General features: G+C 35.2%; 1 protein-coding gene across 1 annotated transcript; it reads left to right on the top strand.

The window, feature by feature from the left end:
• Positions 1-15,836: 15,836 nt before the first annotated feature.
• On the top strand, positions 15,837-16,226 carry LOC126728787 (uncharacterized). The gene has a single exon (XM_050434567.1). It carries the CDS (start codon positions 15,837-15,839, stop codon positions 16,224-16,226), a length of 390 nt encoding a protein of 129 aa, XP_050290524.1.
• The last annotated feature ends 4,846 nt before the right edge of the window (positions 16,227-21,072 follow it).

The raw sequence follows: 21,072 nt of genomic DNA, 5'->3' as shown, positions 1-21,072 counted from the left end.
TTTAATGCTTCGGAGATTTCTTGATCCAATTTATAGGATTCAATGCGTTGATAAGTATTAGGATGTTTCAGACACATTAAATTCCGTGGGACCATGTTTATCATGCTTCAAGATGCACGTATTCAATTTGATACCGTGGAATTCTTTATCCAATTTTCTGAATTCAATGCGTTGATAGGTATTGTAGGATATAGGATGTTTCAGACCGTAGGACCATTCTTGAAAATGCACGTATTCAATTTGATACCGTGCACTTGTCCTTGTCCTACTATTATTATTATTATTATTATTATTATTATTATTAATTTGATAGTTAAGAAATGAGAAATTTGAATGATGTACATCTCCGTTAAAAACATTAGAAAGTGTCAGAAATAAATTATTTTCTGACCACCGTTCAGCATTAATCACCATAATTGCTAACATCTATCTTCCATTTGCCATACTTGAGCACCGTACAACCATCCTTCAACCTGGTCACAAAAACATTAATCTTTAGGTTGTATTAGCCATCTTCCGGACAAAATTGTCTTATGCCCTTTTCACCCAAATTATATAGCCTTTTATCCCTCTTTCCAAACTAATTAAAGAAATGCCCCTCTTTTGAAACTCGACCTTTTCAAAATTGAGTTAAATTCTATAATGATGTTTTCAAGGACCTATAGTGACGTTTTTAAGGACCTATAGTGGCGTTTTGTAACTTGATATCCATGAAATCGAGTTATAGGCAATAAAATTGCCTATAACTCGATTTCATGGATATTAAGTTATAAAACGTTACTATAGGTCCTTAAAACGTCATTATAGGTCCTTAAAAAACGTCACTATAGGGTTCCAAAAAATTTTTTATTTTTTTAACTCAATTTTGAGAAAATCGAGTTACAAAAAAGGGGCATTTTCCTAATTAGTTTGGGAAGGGGGGCATAAGGCTATATAATTTGGATGAAAATGGCATAAGGTCATTTTGTCCGCCATCTTCCAACCTTTAAGCATTGTTAATTGTCATTGATCACTATAGGCAAGAACCATCTCACTTGTTTCACTTTAAGTTATGCTCGGACCATTTTATATAGGACCCAATCCTATCAAGATGTTCTCAAACTTCCACCTTAAGTTTGAGGATGGATGTAAGAGATTTCAGTCTAAGTTCATTGTACCCATACACAGGGAAACCTAGAGGAGGGCCTAAGGGAGCCTGAGCACCCTTGGTCCTAAGAAAAAAAAAAATTTATTAGTTATATTTTTTTCATTTTTGTTGTTGGTCTCCTCTTTCAAAACCTTAGGCCACTCCCCTCCAATTAGCCTAATTGGCAACTACTCAACCCAAAAACTTAACAAAAATAAAACTTTAAAAAAATTTAAAAATCCTAACCAGTCTAGTATTAAAAAAAAATATTATTTTGTGTTTTCTTTTTTGCTTTTGTTGGTAGATGATTTCATCTTAATGTGTTAAGAAACAATGATTTTGTGTATTTGTTTTGGTTGATAATTTTTTTTTTTTTTTTTTTTGGATAGAGCTCCACAACCTATGGCTTTCATTTCTGATGATTGTATTTTTTTATTACCAGACCGAGACATTAATAAGTATTTGGTGTAAGCGGGAATTGAACCCTAGATCTCTTATATTTAATAGTTTATTAATAATATATGGAATCATGGGTACCTATTTGGAGTTTTTTTTTTTTTTTTTTTTTTTTTTTGGGTTATACTTCGGTCCCTCTAGTTTGAAATCCTAGGTACATCACTGCCCATGCAATTTATAATATTGTCATGTTACATGTAGTCATGTAATTACTTGTATTTTGCATCTTGACTTATACTATACTTTAGGGTTACTCAATGATTAGCTTAGGCTTAACTGGTTAAGTCCTTCCAATGGATGTATTCACTTGCAGCTGTGACCACCTTGAACTAGAAAAAATTATTATTATTATTATGTATAAATTTTAAAAATTTATGATTTGGCAACAAACTAAACTTTGTGATAACCCTAAATTTTTTTAGGCCCAACTTAACTAAACTTTGGACAAAATTTGACAATAAACTTGGTTGTAAGCTAACACTACAACTTCATTCAATATTTTTTTTTTTATTATTGGTTGTGAATTTTAACAAATATATCATTTAATTACATTTTCTTCTTATATCCTCTATACTTGCAAAATTTCAAAAAGATCAAAGATCAATAGCTATGTCATCAATCAAATGTTTAAATTTCAAGTTTTTGTAGTCTAAAATTATACATAAAAACTAAGTTTACGGATCGAATAGTAAATAACATTCGATTGACATGAAACTTGACATGTGTTTTAAGAACAAGAGAACATACAATTCAACGGTTAGATTTACAAAATATGTAGTAATGTTAATTTGTTTAGTGAGAGTTGTAGCCTTGTGCTACAACTTAGTTTGTAGCCAAATTTTGTCCTTAAATTTTAATCCTCTTAACAATATATTAGATCCTTACATAAAAAAAAGTTTAAGAAAAATTTTATTTAACTATAATTTTAAAAGAGATGTAGCTTGCAAGATTGATAATAAGACTATCATATAACGATTTCAAAATAAGAAAACTCGTAGAATGAAATTGTAAGACTTTGTGTGTGTGTGCGCTCTCTTTTTTTTTTTTTTTTTGTCATCAATATATGAAGTTCTCTTTTTATTAAGTTTTGTATAATTTATGTTTCTTAATGACCACCCTCAAAAAAATTTCTAAAGCGGTCACAGCTGTATTGTAATACATAATTCAAAGTAACAAAACTGTAGTCACTCCTTTTGTCTCATGAACATGAGTCATTAGGGTCTATTTAAATACCGCTTATTACTGAAAACCAAAAATTGAAATTGAAAACACTGTAACAAAATAATTTTTAAATGTGTAAAAAATACCGTGAGATCCAATTTTAAAGTTGTTTTTGCTAAAAAAATTACTTGTGGGTCTCATAAATGGTATACAGGACCCACACAAAACGCACAAGACGCAAATGTGGAGGAAAAAACGTATATTCTAACATGCACTATAAACCTCAGTCAATTCTTCATTCGCTTTCTCCATTCGTCCTTGTCTCTCCAACAATAATAACCCCACTAAACGCCACAGCTGATTTCGTCCATAGACAAAACCAAATCACATTATTTAGCTGCGTGGGCCTCGTGTTGTAGAAAGGTTTTGAAGTTTGAACTCACATTGTGCCTGCTGTTTTGAAGTTTGAATTCAGAGTGCGCCACCAGATCTAGAGCATTCACACCCCTCCCCCCAAAAAACAAAAATGCATGCACCCAAGTCCTGTGTGTGTATTGTGGTATAATTTCGACGCCCATATTTTATTCATCGTTTCTCTATTAATTTTCAATCTGACAATAAATTCCATAAATTTCCACTTGCAAATATGGATACAACGAGTATTTCCAATTGCGACAAAAATTCAATATTGAATGAACATATTTCCAAGTCATTCTCAAGCTGTCAAGCACCACAAGCCATAAGGCCCAAAACCGAACAATTGCTAGCAGCCAACACTAACATTCCCATCATCATTTTCTCATTAAGTTGTGAAAAATATAACTATATTCCACCCAGCTGATAAGTAATATAAATCTCAATTTCCTGTGGGAAAATTGATGCCTTATGATAAAAAAAATCAAGCCACGTATACAACACCCAATAAGATGGAAGCTTGATTATAGGGTTCGAGGCTTTTTTTCAAAGTTATGTGTTCCTTCTTTAATTTATTAATCTCAATAAAAATTATGATTTTCTATTAACTAAAAAAATAATAAAATAAATACATAAATCTACTGATTTTTTAAATTTTTTTGTCACACTAGTGAAACCCACACTTGGATGTTAAAGTAATTTGAAAGTTTTTTATAGTATAAAATTACTCATATAGCCTTAAATTCTCCATTATTTTGTTTTAGTAGAAATTCTCTCTTTCTAGATTTATCAAAAAATATTTTCTACTGTAGTATTTAATTTCTCTAAACATAAAAAAGGGAATGAAAAGTAAAACATCTGTTTCCTTTCCATTTTCTTTGGGAACCAAACAAGGAAAATAACTATTTCTTTCCTTTGTTTCACTATCTTTTTTACATCCAAACACTCAAAAAAAAAAAAAAACATTTTAAAATTTCTTTCTCTTATGGTTTCTATTTCTCAGTTATTTTCCTTTTCCTTCCTTTTTTCTGAAGATACAGCCAATCATGATAGGGTTTAGAACCCTAACTTCCCTCCTCCTCCTCCCAAATAGATTACAAATCACTTCAACTTTTTAATTTGACTAAAGTTGAGAGGATTCTAGTCCAAAAGAGATATTCTTCTATTTTTTCTTTTTCTTTTTTTCTTTCTTTGGGGGAAGCACTTTTCCTCCTTTATGTTTGGGATAATTAACAATTCATTCCTTATTTTTGAATCTAATCAATTTCCCCTTCTATGTTTGGAAAATGAGCAAATACTCTCTCAATTTGTTATTTTCTTAGTTAAATCAATTATTTTGAATAAATTATTAATTAGTTGTACACTATTATAAGAAAAATAAAGAATTGAGAATTGCAATGTTGTTTTCTTGGATTGCATTTATAATTATTGTGATTCCATTGAATTTAATTGAAAAAGTAACAAATTTGAGATATATGCTAAATTCCAAACATAAAAAAATAAATTGTGAACTACCTCAGATATAAAGAGAATGGAGAGTACCTTTTTTCTTTTGGTTTTTAATAATTTTTTAAGTGTTTAAAGGCTTTAAAAACACTATTATCGCTTACAAACTAAGCAGCCCAACAAAAAAACTAAAAAGGTAATCCCTAGCCTGATTTTTTCCACTTTAGAAAAGTGGAAAACCCAATAATAATTGATGCAAATGCATAAGATCAATGTTAGAGATAAAATAAAGTAAAATCAATAAGATAATAAATCAGTATTTGAATTCCATCTTGGAGAGATAACGCTACATTGGAAAATCTGGAGATGGGATCTCTCAAACAATGTACGAGATAATGATCATCCACGTGAGGCATGCAAACTACAAAGTCTTCTGATTCAATTAATGCATGATAGTGGAAGACTTTCAAAAGTGAAAGTGACAGACAGGGTCGGCCCTTGGCCTAGGCCCCTTAGGCCATCGCCTAGGCCCTACTAAAGAAAGGTTCCCAAATTTTCGGATAAAAATTAATATATTTTTTTGAAAAAAATACATTTTTGGAGATATAGATTTTTTTTGTACTTTTAAGAAGTCTCAAATAATTAAGTAATATTAGAGATAATACAACTTTAAATATGTAAATCCTACAAATATATATGTCATTAATCACAAGAAATAATTTAGATAGGAAAATGCAAGAAATATGTACTATAAGTTTTACTTCAAAAACCTTTACAAATTGATGTGATAATTAATATGATTTGTGGACATCAACAACTTATTAAATGCATTTTTGAAATACTTTTTATGATTGGTGATACGTCTTTGTAAGCCTCATATTGTAAAATTTATAATATTCTTAACATCATTCATTCAAATACTTGTTTATTATCTTCTTGAAGTGTCACTAATCATATTCATTACTATATCATTTCTAAGTGTTTTTTTAGTAAAATTTGTTATAGTTTTAGCATTTTTCCAAAAAAAAATAAAAAGAATATAGTTTTGTTATAAAAAAAAAATAATGATATTAAACACTAGTTAAATATTATTTAAGTGATAACAAAAATGCCTCATTTAAATATATTGCCTAAGGCCTCCAAATTTGTTGGGTTGCCCCTGGTGACAGAGTAGTTGTTTCATGACCAATACAATTTCACTTAAACTGAAAATAAGATTAATTAATGATGATCTCTTAGTTTATAGCTAGACACAAAAAAATAATAATAATAAAAAAATAAAAAAATAATGTTGTAATAATCAGAATAAAGATAGAGGGTATGTTTGTTTAAGTTTATAAATTGATTTTTTTTTTTTTTTTATCAAGCTAATTTATGTATCTACATACGGATGCTAAGTTGTTAAAGTTAGGATTATATATATATATATATATAAGATAAAAATTATATTCTAGCTTAAATGTCCACTTTAAGTGTATATATGTGTAAAACTCTTTTTTAGAAATTTAAACCCCAATCCTTACCCCTCATACCCTCACAAAAACTTTGTACTTATGGAAGAACTATCATACCAATGATATATGACATTAAAGTTAGCATTCCTTAGAACCTTAAGCTTTTGGGAATAATGATTAATTAATTTATATATAGAAAATGATGACAAGTCCCAATGAGAAGAAGTATTAAAAAATTCACTTAATCAATTAATTAAAAAAAAATTGGATAAGTGATAGTTTATCCCTAATATTTATTAATTTTCATATAAATTGTGACTTGCTAGAAAAATATTACAAATATCGTCCAAACCTGAAAGACTAAAAACAGAGTGGCCCTCCAGTGCTCCCAAATGAAGGTAAGATTACTTAAATGATTTTACAAGTCTTGATGCTTGGGAAAAAAACAAAACATTGGTTGTTTTAGATTGTACACAACGTGATTATATATTTAGTTCCATTAGTCCACGACAGTAATTTATCACGATTTTTAAAAAGTTTTTTTTTTTTAATTTAATCCTGTAACTACTGCCTAAGAGCGATACAACTGAACACCAAATGTAAAAGTCACAATTGTTCAATTTATATTGCCATGCGGTGCAAAGAGGCAAGGACAACAAAAAAATCAAACGTTTCAATTATTATTATTATTATTATTATTATACAAGTAGGGACGGAGTTAAAAATCGAATTTTGGAAGGCAAGCTTAATGTAAGCTCATCCACTTTCATTATATTCATTATGTTACAATGAAGTAATACTAATTTCATTGAAGTAAAACTATTATTTATTTTTTTTAAGATGCTTCATTATTTTCATATCTTCCAAATATACTTTATTAGAAATTAATCCCTAACCAAAAAAACCAAATAAATATGCCCCACGAACCAAAACAAAAAATGTAAATAAAGTTTAAAGTAAACAAATATTTCTTAATAAAAAAAGGTTAACAAACAAAAAATAGTTTCAAGTTAAAAAACATGTCATTGAAAGTTAGTGGGTTACAGCCATTACCCATTATCTTGGTTTTAGAAGAAAATTATTTTTTACACAACCTTTTCAAAGCTTATCACATGCTATCTCAGTTATAAATCAAATCACAATTAAAAAATTTTCTTACTCCCTTAACTGTTGGATCTAAGAAGCTCACCGTTGTTGCATCCATACACTGCAACCCAACAAGTTCGAAACTCATTGCCAAGAGCTCAAGTCTTAACACTCAAGCTTAAAGCTACTACATCTTTCACTCTCTCTGTCTCTCACGTTTAGTTTAGTTTAGGTTTTTTTTTTTTTTTTTTTTTTTTTTTTTTTTTTTTTTGTGGAATTTGATGGAATGATTTGGTATGTAAGATTCACATTGATTTTGTTTCAGATACTTTTAAGGGCTGGACTAATTTTTTGGTAAAATTTGTTGATTGGGCTAAGTTTTCTTTAGCTTTTTATTATTGATTTTGTTGTTGAGTTAATATTTTTGGGCTTTCTAATTTGTTTTTTGAATTTTAGATTAGTAATATTTTTATGGGCCTTTTCTTTTCTTTTTTTATGAGCCTTTTCTTTGGTTTAAAGGGGAAGTTTAATTTTATTGAGTCAAATTGCTAAAAATTAGATAGCTATATATATTATTGAATTTTTTTCAAAATTTAGGGGGGGGCCTTTCCTCCCGAGCCAATGAATGGTTCCATTCCTGCATACAAGAAAAATAATTCTTCTAATGGCTTAAATTATTAATGGATTTATAACTTTAGACTAACTTATAAAGATATACACATTTATAAATTTATTGACGTGGATAATTTTTTAACTTTTTTTTTTTTGAAAAGGATAATTTTTTAACTTAGATGCATGAATTTTACACATTTCTTTATTATACACACATTAATACGAGTGTCCTAACAAAACAAACTTAAAATGTACTGCTCGTTTCCTGGTTTTTCTATCACCTAACTTTACGTATGTGGCTTTCATTTTTTATACCTATCTAGCTTACTGTGTGGTACAGACTACAGTTAAGAAGACATGACTATCCCCTCAAAAAAAACAAAAGCAGGACATGACTAATACTTTTTTGATAAGCGACATGACTAATACTTTGTCCAATAATCTTGTGGCCTCCATATATATGTTGCTTTCAGTGGTGGGAATTACTTTGTGGTTTTTTTTTTTTTTTGGTAAACCGTGAAAGTAATATTAATTATGAAGTGCTATTATAAAAACCAAAAGGGAAAGTAATATTAATTATGAAGTGCTATTATAAAAACCAAAAGGGACCATCCTGGTCCGAGCTGTCCCCAATGAATCAACTAACAAAAAGGGGATTACAACAGGAGGAGGGGAATTAAAACGATTACAAACGGAAGATATATTAGCTCCTAACTTGGCTAAGGCATCAGCACAGCAATTACCTTGTAGTTTGTACCATATTGCTTTTATTTTGTTAGTTTGGTAGGCGTTGGGTTGGGGTCAATTACACGCCCATTTGTTGTAGTATTTAATATTATGTTAATAATGTAATTTCATTTATTGTAGCAACGTACTTTACCTCCGAAATGAAATCAAAAGAAACGCCTTCCACTTGTTGTACACAGTTGGGATTTGAATCCGGTGCAATATTTACTCCATGTCTCTCATAAATTTTTTTATTTTTTTATTCTCGCTTTTTAATTTTTTTTCTCATTTATTTTATACAACAATTGACATTGAAAGTTTCTTTTTTTCCAGTCTCAATACTACATTATTGTCTATTCTTACCTAATTACCAAAACTCCACCCCAAAACCCACCCTCTGGGGCTCCAACTAGCAAGCCCAAGGAAAACTCCCAAGCTCTCATAATAAGGGGAGATAACCACTTCACCAACATTGGGCCATTTGAACATTGAAAATTATTATGTTATTATGGACTCACTATATATAGAAGGTTTCAGATAGCATTGTAGAAGTGTTCATGAATCATAACTACTAACTTGTAATTTCATGAATACACACAAAGGCATTTGACAGTAAATACAAATAAGTACTGTAAAGTTGTGATTTTCATGAGTTCATGTTTATTGGCTTAAATTCCGTATCAAATTTAATTGTAATGCATTCAATCATTTACTTGTATTTTTGTTGGATTACATGTAATGGGTATAATGTTCAATTTGGTGAAGATTTATGAGAACAAAGGTGTAGAGAGGGAAAATTCCCGACCTATCACAAGCTGACACATCATACTACCAAGTCCACAAAATACAGCCAATTACAAAGCACCTCGTATTGCTGCTAGGTTTTGATATTACTACTCAAAAACCAACAAAAATTTGCCAAGTGTCATTGAAATAAAGGCATAAAATGCATGCAAAAACCAATCACACATCAGCGCGTGTAAGTGATGACATAAGCAGTCCAGCACATGTAAGCGATGACATATGCAATCCAACGAGTGTAAGCGATGACATAGGCAGACCAATCAAGCTGTGACATGTGTCACCAATCAAACTCCGCCACGTGTCGCTCACCCACCCCCAAACTTCTATAAATAGAAGCCTTCGTAAGGCATTTCAAGAGACCAAGCCATCTAGAGCACAAGCAGCATCAAAGAAGATTTAGAAGCACTCAGAAGTACAGAGGCTCTACAAGAATCAAGCCTCAAAGCCTTCAAGAACTTCAACCTCAAAATTGAAGAACATTCGAAGTAGAATCATCCAAACTATTTATCTAGATCCTAAAGTTTGCTAGAATAAAGCTCAAAAGCCTCTAAAACTTTAACAAACCATAAATCAACGAAGCTCTACAGATTCAAGCTCTAAAACACCGAATAACTTCCACCACAAACCTTCAAAGAAGAAGAACGCACGAAGAACCCGAAGAACACATGAAGAACACGAAGAACGTGAAGAACAAAGAATTTCTAACAAACTCATAGCCAAAGATTCATTGTAATTCCTTTTCAAAGATCTTCGATCCATTCCTCAGCCAAATTGAAGGATATTTTGTGTTCGAATCAAAATCACATTACCACAATTCCAATCAATAAGTCTTGCAAGGAGATCGAATCAGAAGATCATTCTTTTGTAATCACAGAGAATTGTACCATATATTCATCAATACAAATTTGCATTCATGAAACTATTTTACTTGTTTGATTTATTTCAAACTAGAAATTTAGTCGTCTACAAATTTTGGCACACCCAGTGGGACCTTTTTGCTTCTCATCTCTTTCTCCTTCAAAAGAAAAGAAATTAGACATCATTTTGCTACCAGCTTCAATGGCCTCTAGCAAGAATGTCCGAAAATCAATGGTTGATGCTTCCATTGCTGATGATTATGTCGGCCCAGTCACTTGCAGTTGATCCAAAGCTCTCAATCGACTTCAACCCCAACCAACCAAAGAAAGCAAGCTTTATACTATCATCTCTCTGGACTTTCTTGCAAATAGGAAAGCTACTACTAAGGATTTATCTGTCTCGAAAGATTTGGAGATTGACAATGAATCATCCCCAACAAAGAACTTTTCTATCAACTCTTCACTCGTGATAAGAAACTTAAGGAATGAAGTACCTTTGACTTATCTTATTTCATCATTTTCTCCATCATATCTAAAGGTCATGCCAGTGATGATAACTAACACCTCTACTATGGAAGAAAAGATGGCTGAAATGGAACAAAGGGTCATCCTTCTCACAAAAGTAGTTGAAGATAAGGACGTCAAAATTGCAACCCTGATGAACAAACCGGAGGTATAAGATTTGGGTGAATCAAGTCTTAACCCTAAGCACCCACCTGGCTTTACCTTAAAAGGAAAAAACGCTAGGGTTGATAAAGGGAAAGGAGGTGAAGGCGCTTCTCAACACAGACATTCCACCTCAATGGCCTCGATATCTGTCCAACAATTGCAAGACATGATAACAAATAACATTCGAGCATAGTATGGGGGTTCTTCCACTAGTTCCCTCATATATTCAAAACCTTACACAAAGCACATTGGCAACATGAGAATGCCAAATGGGTACCAACCTCCTAAGTTCCTACAATTTGACGGGAAGGGCAATCCAAAACAACATATTGCTCACTTCATAGAGACTTGTGAGAATGTAGGAACTCAAGGAAGCCTCCTTGTAAAACAATTTGTCTGTTCACTCGAAGGAAATGCATTTGATTGGTACACTAATTTGGAACTTGAATCAATCGACAATTGGGAATGACTCGAAAGGGAGTTTCTCAATCGATTTTATAGCACACGTCGCACAGTAAGTATGATGGAACTTACTAATACCAAGCAATGGAAGGATGAGCCTGCTATTGATTATATCAATTGATGGCATTCTTTGAGTTTAGATTGTAAAGACAGACTTTCTAAAATCTTGGCTGTGGAGATGTGCATCCAAGGCATGCATTGGGGACTTCTTTACATCCTTCAAGGGATAAAACCTCGAACATTTGAAGAGTTAGCAACTCGTGCGCATGACATCGAGCTGAGTATCTCTAGCCATGGAAATACAAGACCTCCCGTACTTGAGGAAAAGAAAGAAAGAAGGGAAACAAGTAATAATGACAGGAATGCGAAAAGCAACGTCAAAGACTCAATGAATGTCAACTCTGCCCCAATCAAAATTTTAACAAGAATTGTGAAGGCTAATGAAAGGCTGCCTGAGAGAGGCCAACAGCGTGAGATGCGTCGCTCGTCACTTAAGGAATGGGAACAAAAGGTATATCCTTTCCCATATGCCAATATGCTTGAAATGCTAGAACAACTGCTCAAGTTGAAATTAATTGAATTGCCAGAATGCAAATGACCGGAAGAGATAGGAAAAATTGATGACCCATACTATTGTAAGCATCATCGCTTCATAAGCCATCCAATCCAAAAATGTTTTGTTCTTAAAGAACTCATCATGAAGCTAGCCATGACTTGGATTTTGAGGATGTTGTCGAGTCAAACCTTGCAACACTTGCTTGTGGGTTACCTAGTTGCATGTCTCTAACTACAAAGCAAGGGGCAAATACCACGCTCGTCCAGTTTGGTTCTCTGAAACCTGTTCAAGTTCAGCTCTCTCAAGAAGTATCTGATTATAACTCAAATGATGATAAAAAGTCAACGATGGATGAGGAAGAGGGTTGGACGATGGTTACTCATAGGAGATGGAAGAAGAGACAAACATTCCCTCTTCATTTAATCACCCAAGAGTCTAGAAGAGCACAAAACCATATTCAGCCTCGATCAAGAGGAGGGGCGATAAAAGGAAAGAAAGAGTGGGAACAAAAATGTACGACGATTCAGCATAAACCCAAAAACTTCCAAATCTCATCACATTGGATGAATTCTTCCCCAGAAAATTCTTTCAAAATGACTCAGCAGAGGCTGTTCACACGATCTGTCATTACGAAATTCATGACGGAAAGGAGGTTGTTCACCATGGTGGTCTAGATGAGACTTTGTCATCTTTGAAGGAACTTCAGTCTCAAGTTGATGAAGTTAAACCCTCGCAATCCTCCACCTCACCAAAAGAAGTGCTCACCCAAACTCTTGAAGAGCCAGAGATGTACACCCCTTATACCAACACGCTTCAACAAAAGCAGGAATGTTATGCGTGCTATCCAAATTTAACTTTCACTAATGAGGATCTGTTGTTAGGCTCTAAGCCCCACAATCGTCTACTTTATGTCTCTGGTTATGCTCGTGAACAAAAGATCGATCGTATTCTCATTGACGGAGGTTCAGCTGTTAATATACTACCAAAAATGACAATGAGACGACTTGATCTTACTATGGAGGAATTATCGCATAGTCATTTGGTCATTCAAGGTTTTAACCAAGGAGGACAACACAAGATTAGCACGATACACTTGGAATTAATTATTGGAAAATTGACAAGCAACATTTTGTTCCATGTCATTGATGCCAAGGCAACCTAAATCATGTTGTTAGGACGTCCATGGATCCATGGAAACGAAATAGTACCATCTACTTTGCATCAATGTTTCATGTACCTTCAAAGTGGAATAAAAAAGGTCAATACCGACTTGAAACCTTTTACTGAGACCAAACCTCACTTTGCTAACGCAAAGTTTTATGTGGAAGATGACATTCCTAATGAAGTTCTCCTAGTTGAGATCCCATCCATGGAAAGCAAGCACGGTGAAAAGAAGCATGTTAAATTCATCACTGGAAAGCATATTCCTTCCCCAAAAGAAGGTCCAAAATGTGGAAACAATCATTCTAGTGAATCTACCAGTAATTCAATGAGAGCGGAAATTTCAACACCTTCCAAAAATCCTCCATTCCTCCGTTATGTACCATTAACACAACGCAAGAAAGGACAATCACCATTCACGAAATGCCTTCAATCTACAGTAGACATGGGAAGGCCTCCTACAATGCTCACGATGGAGAATGGAGCCATATTGAAAGAAAATCATGCCATGCCTTTAACTTCATCCACAAATCCTTTGCCCTCGAAGCCATTAAATGGATTTGTGAGTTCTTCACAAAGTCTGACAGAGCATGGTATTCTACCAAGTGAACAGACGAAAGAATGGTTCGACCCAAAGGCATATACGTTGTTAGCCATAGCAAGCTTCGATTTCTCAAAACAAAGGGACCTAGGGAAACTAATTCCATAAGTCACTGGGGAGAAGGTGCATGGCCTTGGCAAAACACAAAGGAAAGTGTTGCTTAAAGGTCATGAAATTCCTATCCCAAAGACCGGATTAGGTTATACAATAGAACAACTAGCTCAAGTATAGATCAAGAAAAGAAGCAATACTTCAAGTTCCCAATACATAACAGTGGAGGTCGGCAAAAGTTTGAATCAAAGAAAAGAACAGCCTTTATCACGCGCCTCAGTGTTCGATCGCATCGAAGCTTCATTGCCACGAATCACAGTGTGTGATAGGTTAAATACAGCTTGTTTAACACAAAATCGAGACACTCATGCATGTGGATCAATCTTTGATCGATTGGGGGCAACGAAAAGGGCCATTGACAGTTGCTCTCAAAACTCAATAAACTTTGAGGTTCAAAAGGAGGAGAAAGCTAATGATGAGATCCGCATTAGCATTTCTTCATGCATGAAACATAACTCTACCCTAGATATTAGCACTGAAGGATCGCTCAAAGTCAAAAGGGGAATGATTGTACACACAAGTCAGTCACTCGTCCACAATGAGCAAATTGAAAAGGTATCATCCTCGTTTCATATTACAGTAGAAGAGGATACACTATCAGATGCTGAAGCAACCAATGAAGAGGTCAACGAAGCCCCCCCAGCCTCGGAAGATGGAGGACAAGCTATAGTTGATGAACTTAAAGAGATCAATTTAGGAACTACCAAAGAACCCCGGCCAATTTTCATCAGTGCGCTTCTCATTCCTGAAGAAAAAGAAGGATACCTCAAGCTCCTGGTAGAATATAAAGATGTGTTTGCTTGGACCTACAAGGAAATGCCTGGGCTCAATCCAAGTATTGCTCTACACTATTTAGCAGTAAAGAAAAGCGTGAGCCCAGTTAAACAAGCCCAAAGACACTTTCAGCCGGTGCTTATCCCTCAAATAGAAACCGAGGTCAATAAGCTAATTAAGGCGAGCTTCATTCGTGAAGTACAGTACCTAGAATGGATCACTAATATCGTCCATGTCAAAAAGAAGAATGGACAAATCCAAGTGTGCATTAACTTCCATGATTTGAATAATGCATGTTCCAAGGATGATTTTTCATTACCCATCACTGAGGTCATGGTTGACACCACTACTGGTGATGAAGCTTTATCTTTCATGGATGGTTCTTCAAGTTACAACCAAATTTGAATGAATCCTAAGGATGAAGAGCTTACATTTTTTCATCCTCCTAAGGGCATTTACTGTTACAAGGTAATGTCTTTCAAACTAAAGAACGCTGGTGCTACTTATCAACGAGCCATGCAAAAGATCTTTGATAATGTACTTCATAAATACGTGGAGTGTTATGTCAATGATCTAGTGGTTAAAACAAAAAGGAGGGAAGACCATTTGGCAGATCTGTGATCTGTGTTCAATTGCCTAAAAAAGTATCAACTTAAAATGAACCCCCGCAAATGCGCTTTTGACGTAACATCTGGGAAATTTCTTGGTTTCATTGTGAGGCACCGCGATATTGAAATCAATCAGTCCAAAATTGAAGCTATCTAGAAAATGCCAGAGCCCAAGAATCTGCAAGAACTTAGAGGCTTGCAGGGAAAACTAGCCTACATATGATGATTTATCTCAAACTTGGCTAGTCGATGTCAACCTTTCAATAGATTGATGAAGAAGGATATGTACTTTGAATGGGATGAGGCTTGTAGCAATGCTTTTGCACGCATCAAAAGATACATGCTTAATCCTCCAGTTTTAGGTGCTCTTATCCCAAGAAAGCCTTTGGTGTTGTACATCGCGGCACAAGAAAAGTCTTTAGGTTCTCTTAAGGCGCAAGAAAATAAAGAAGGGAAGGAAAGAGCCCTTTAGTATCTAAGTCAAACTCTCAATGGCGCTGAATTAAATTATTCTCCTATCAAAAAGATGTGTCTCGCTCTTTTCTTTGCCATGGACAAACCAGAGCACTACATGCAAGTATAGCTCAATGGGCAGTCTTGCTACAACAATATGACCTTGTATACGTTCCACAAAAAGCTGTCAAAGGACAAGCATTGGCAGACTTTTTAGCTGATCACCCAGTTCCATTTGATTGAGAGTTCTCCAATGATTTCTCGGATGAAGACGTGTTTTACATTGAAGTAATGCCACCATGGATGATGTTTTTCGATGGGGCTACACATCGAGAAGGAGCGAGGGTAGGTGTAGTGTTTGTTTCTCCATAACGAAAAATACTCCTATACTCGTTCTCATTAAACTTTGCTCTGACAACGTAGCCGAATATCAAGCATTGATTATTGGTCTACAAATGGCCATTGAGATAGGCATATCGCAACTTGAGATCTTTGGGGATTCCAAATTAATTATCAACCAAATCTTGGAGCATTATGATGTCAAGAAAGAAGACCTTATCCCTTATTGCAAATATGTGAAGAAGTTGCTGGCAAATTTGGAGGCCATCACATTGGAGCATATACCAAGGAAGGAGAATAAGCAGGCTGATGCTTTAGCTAATTTGGCTACTGTCTTAGCATTATACTAGGAAGAGACAGCCAAAGTTGCTATTTCCCAAAGGTGGGTGGTACCTCTCATGGTTGAAGAAGAAGAAAAAGAAGAGCAAGCTAACATCATTTCTGTATGCCTTGTTGAAAAAGAAGATTGGTGACAAGCGATCATTGAGTACCTTCAACATGGAAGACTCCCAGATGATATACGCCACAAGACCAAAGTTCGGCAAAGGGCTGCTCGATTCATTTATTATAAGGACACTCTCTTCTGTTGTTCATTTGATGGTTTGTTTCTCCATTGCTTAGGAGACGAAGAAGCTAAACAAGCCTTAGAGGAGGCTCATTCTGGAATATGCGGCGCACACCAATCAGGTCTTAGGCTACACTATAGGATCAAACAAATGGGTTACTATTGGCCTACTAAGGTGCAAGATTCCATGGAGTATGCTAAGAAGTGCTAATAGGGCCATTTCCAAAATCATCTGATGGCCATTTGTACATCTTGGCAGCAACTAATTACTTCTCGAAATGGGTGGAAGATGTGCCTCTTAGGGAGATGAAGAAAGAAACGATGGTCAATTTCATTCGAACTCATTTGATTTATTGGTATGGTGTCCCTCGTTATATCATAACTGATAATGGCAAACCATTCTACACTAGGCTAATGACAGAGCTATGCAAGAAGTTTGGATTTAAACAATACAACTCCTCCATGTACAATGCCTCGGCAAATGGTCTAGTTGAAGCATTTAACAAAACACTTGGCAGTTTGTTGAAGAAGGTGGTATCCAAGACAAAGCGAGACTGGCACGAAAGAATCGGAGAAGCATTATGGGGCATATTAAACAACATTTCGAACGCCTACTCAAGCGACACCATATTCTCTTGTTTATGGGGTGGAAGCCATCCTTCCTTTAGAACACCAAATCCCATCATTACAGATTGTCATTCAAGAAGGATTGACTAAAGAAGAAAATGCCAAACTTAGATTGCAAGAATTAGAGGCACTTAATGAGAAAAGGCTCGAGGCCCAACAACGTCTTGAGTGCTCTCAAGCTCGTCTTTCAAGCGCATTCAATAAAAGAATTAAACCATAATCATTCCAAGTTGGTGACTTAGTCCTTGCCATTCAAAGACCTATCATTACAACTCATCATACAAGCAATAAGTTCACTTCAAACTAGGATGGACCTTATGTTGTGCAAGAATTCTATGCCAATGGAGCTTACAAGTTGATTGCTAATGATGGTGTAAGGATTGGCCCCATTAATGGGAAGTTCCTCAAACACTTCTATGCTTGAAAGTTGAGGATTGCTCCTTGGTAAGAATTTAAATTGCATACTGTAGCACTACAAGGGTACATGATGTCTTCCCATTACCTTTGAAACCATGCCAATAAGGAGAAATTAATCCCACTCTATGTCACCATTTGCGAGTATGGCGTAGTGGTTGGATGCCTTTGTCGCCCTTAAGGCCGAAGTCTCAGGTTCGATTAATAGTGATACCCACTATTGCGCAATTAGTACCCATGAAGTGTCGTGGGGTGTGGGGCGAGGATTACACACGTGAGCCCTCCTTCCTTTTTACAAAAAATAAAAATAAATAAATATCTTTTGAATTACGTGATGACTTGATCCCTCTTAAGGGTACGTAGGCAACTTAGTATCTTTTGCTAAGTTCAATTGCGCGCTAAAAAAAATTTAATCAAATTATGACTAAAGAAAAGGGAGTAGAAAATAAAGTTGTCTTTATTGATTGACAAAAGGAAAATAGTACAAGAGGAAAGCATAAGGACACACATGAAGGGAATTAAATAAAAAGATTATGAAATCCATTTCAAGTCTTTCAAGCTAGAACAATTCTCTTCTAGAAGGGCTCGTATCTTCTCTAAAGCCTCCATATCCTGGTCTTCAAGAACGGGAGTGGATTTAACTTCTTCAAGTTGTTCTTCTAAGGCTTGCACAACATCGTCTTGTTCAACTTGATGAGATTCAATTTGAGACATTGATTGCTCTAATTGGACGAGCTCGGTTCACAGGTCAGCCATCCTTAATCTAATGGTATCGAGCTCGGTTGTCAAAAATGCTTTCTTATCCGATGCTTCAAAAAGGAGGAGTTCAATTTCAGCCTCATGTCAAATTAAGTTGACAGGACTTGGAAGTTTATTTAGAGATTCTTTCATCCCCAAATAGTCTACAACCCCTTCACAATATTTGTCAACATTTTCACGCAAGTGTCGAGGGTCCACTCCAAGACTTTCAATCCCACTATAGATTTCATTTATTTCAACTTGTGGGAGGATGTTGTCCATAAAAAGATTTGAAAGCTTGTTTAAAAGAACATCTCCCAACATTGAAGCCCCTTTCCTACGCACGGAAGAAACATGCGCCATGGCTTGAAACGTAGAGACTTCTGAAGGGTTGGTCGGTTACAGGGATGAGAGAAATGTCCTTCCTGTCTCAGTCAAAAATTTGGATGACGTACCAACATCAGCAAACTTACGCCTCTTGAGATCTGAACTCTTTGCGAATAGCTTCGAGATAGAAGACTCACTATTTGTAAGAAGATGCGCATGATCAATAGAAGTCTCTGCATCAACACCCTTCATTGGACTTTTCAAAATTTTTCCAATTGTAGTCCAGGTCATTACACACCTCCTCTTCAGAAATTTTAATGGCATCCCTAACTGGTACAACAAGCGAACCTTTGATGCCTTGACTTCGAGCAACTCTGATATGTCAAGATGAGTCCTTTGAAGGATGATCATCTTTAAAAGGATGTCGTGCAAACTCTGACAAGGGTTGTGGAATGTATGAGTCTTGTAGTTCCCTCTTTCCCTTCTAAGATTTGTTGGATGTCAATGACTTAGCATGGAAAGAGGCGATTTCAGCTAGAAAATTTGTGCCTCTGGTAAAATCATTTCCACAAACTCCTTCCCACCATTGTTTGTAGCTATGTCTGACCCGACTTCCAAAGTCTGTGGAAAAAGCCGAAATGAGTACCTTGGAGTCTATGTTGCAACGAGTGAAAGATTGGTAGAATTGGTGTAGATCTTTTAAAGAGCCTGTATGAATTTATTCCTTCAAATCACTTGGAATATCTTGATGAAATCCTAAGAGCCGACTAAATCTATGAGGCCTATATGCTTCTATAGTGTGTTGGTCTTCACATTGAAGTGACAAGTACCCCGAGCGAAGGCTCATAAAGTAGTCAAACTTCTAAATGGATAAATGATCATTGTCAATGAATGTCTAGTTGTAGCTTTTCATGAAAGCAATCTCGTGCCAAAGGAAGTCAGTGGTAGTTCATATATGCTTTTGTGCAGAGAATTTACTGAACGGAAAGCGTAGCCTACACCGGAATATTTAGTCATCAAAGGATCAGATAGTTTGTCATTGGTGATGCGATTGCTTCTAAAAAAATGACCTACCTAGGCATAAACATTATGAATGGAAAAACTAGCTCCAGACTTACTCAAAGTAGGAGAGGAAGAAATGGTGCTTAAGTCCACAATAAATGCTAGCCAATACTGGGGTAGCAAGGCCAAATGAACAACCATTGGCCATGGAACTAGCGATCTTGAAAATGCCTGGATGGATGCTATTTAGATCCTTGATAGGAAAGATAAATATACACAACCAACAAGAAAGAAGTATCGATAAGTAAGTCTCCTCCTTTAGGTCACCCTCAACTTGAAGATCTACAAAGACCCTGAGTTTTTTATCAGACCATGGTCCATGCTCATTTATCATGCCAAAGGGATTCTAACTACACTTGGGAATGGTTGTCTGTCTTGCTGGTTTTCTAGGAGCCGGATACCTACCATTTCCTCTATACCAAAAATTAATCCAGTCATGAACACTCACTTTCCCTTGTCTCTTCAATCGGTTTTGAAGGAGATGATATGCCATGAAAAGGAAGTGACAGTTGTACGGCAGATACAGCCGTCCTTGGTCGTTGTTTCCATCTAGCTCTTGCACATTGGGTACCACTTCATCATAAAATGCACCTATGCAAGGAAGTCCACCAAGAATGGAAAGATCCCATGGTGTGATGGAAATTTCCCCAACTAAGGTATGGAGGGTATTGGTCGACGAACTCCAACACTCATAAAATGCTTTCATGAGATTCTCATCATAATCATATGTGAACAAGGAGGTAAAGACAACACTGTAAAGGTGGGTCGCATCAAGGAGGTGTTTACACTGACCAAGCGCATCTTCTAGCCAATCCCAATAAAGGGAAAAGTAGGAAAACCCTCATTTCGATTGAAGGAAGAATCCTAATTAGCACGTTTTGCAATTATCTCTCATCCCAGAGTGTTGTACGTCTTTGATTTAGCAACATTTTTGTGATGCAAAGCAAGAAGGATAATTGTCTCCAAGTTAGAGCCACCATTAGAGTGAACAACCTATGACCATTTCAGCAAATTGAGAGGATAAGAGTTATGGCCTCATCTCTCTGAAAATCTTCCAATTATAGGCGGACGAACAATCAAAGTCGTAGCCTTTGCATCCTTGTCATCTTTCTCCTTACAAATGAACAAGGCCGGTTCTTGACCAATGTTCGAATCCTTGAAAAATAGCATCATGACAGCTGCTAAAAAAAACAAAGATTAGTACAAACAAAGCATGTAAAATAAATTAATAAATAAATAAGTAAAAAGGCATAATTTCTCTACACTTAGAGCATTATGCTACCCACTAGAGACTATGTTTATACAACTCAAGGCATGCCCCAGGTGGTCTTATATAGAGATCTTTGGAAACTAATGGATAAAAAGAAAAAGAGGTGTGAAAAGGCAAAATACCATACTTTCAAAAAATACTGCACCAAACCTTGAAAAAAGAAAGGGGTAAGTACCCATAGAAGGATCATGTT

The sequence above is a fragment of the Quercus robur genome, chromosome 5, assembly GCF_932294415.1.
Source record: "Quercus robur chromosome 5, dhQueRobu3.1, whole genome shotgun sequence".
NCBI classification, from domain to species: domain Eukaryota; kingdom Viridiplantae; phylum Streptophyta; class Magnoliopsida; order Fagales; family Fagaceae; genus Quercus; species Quercus robur.
This window is presented reverse-complemented; position numbering and strand designations above follow the sequence as displayed.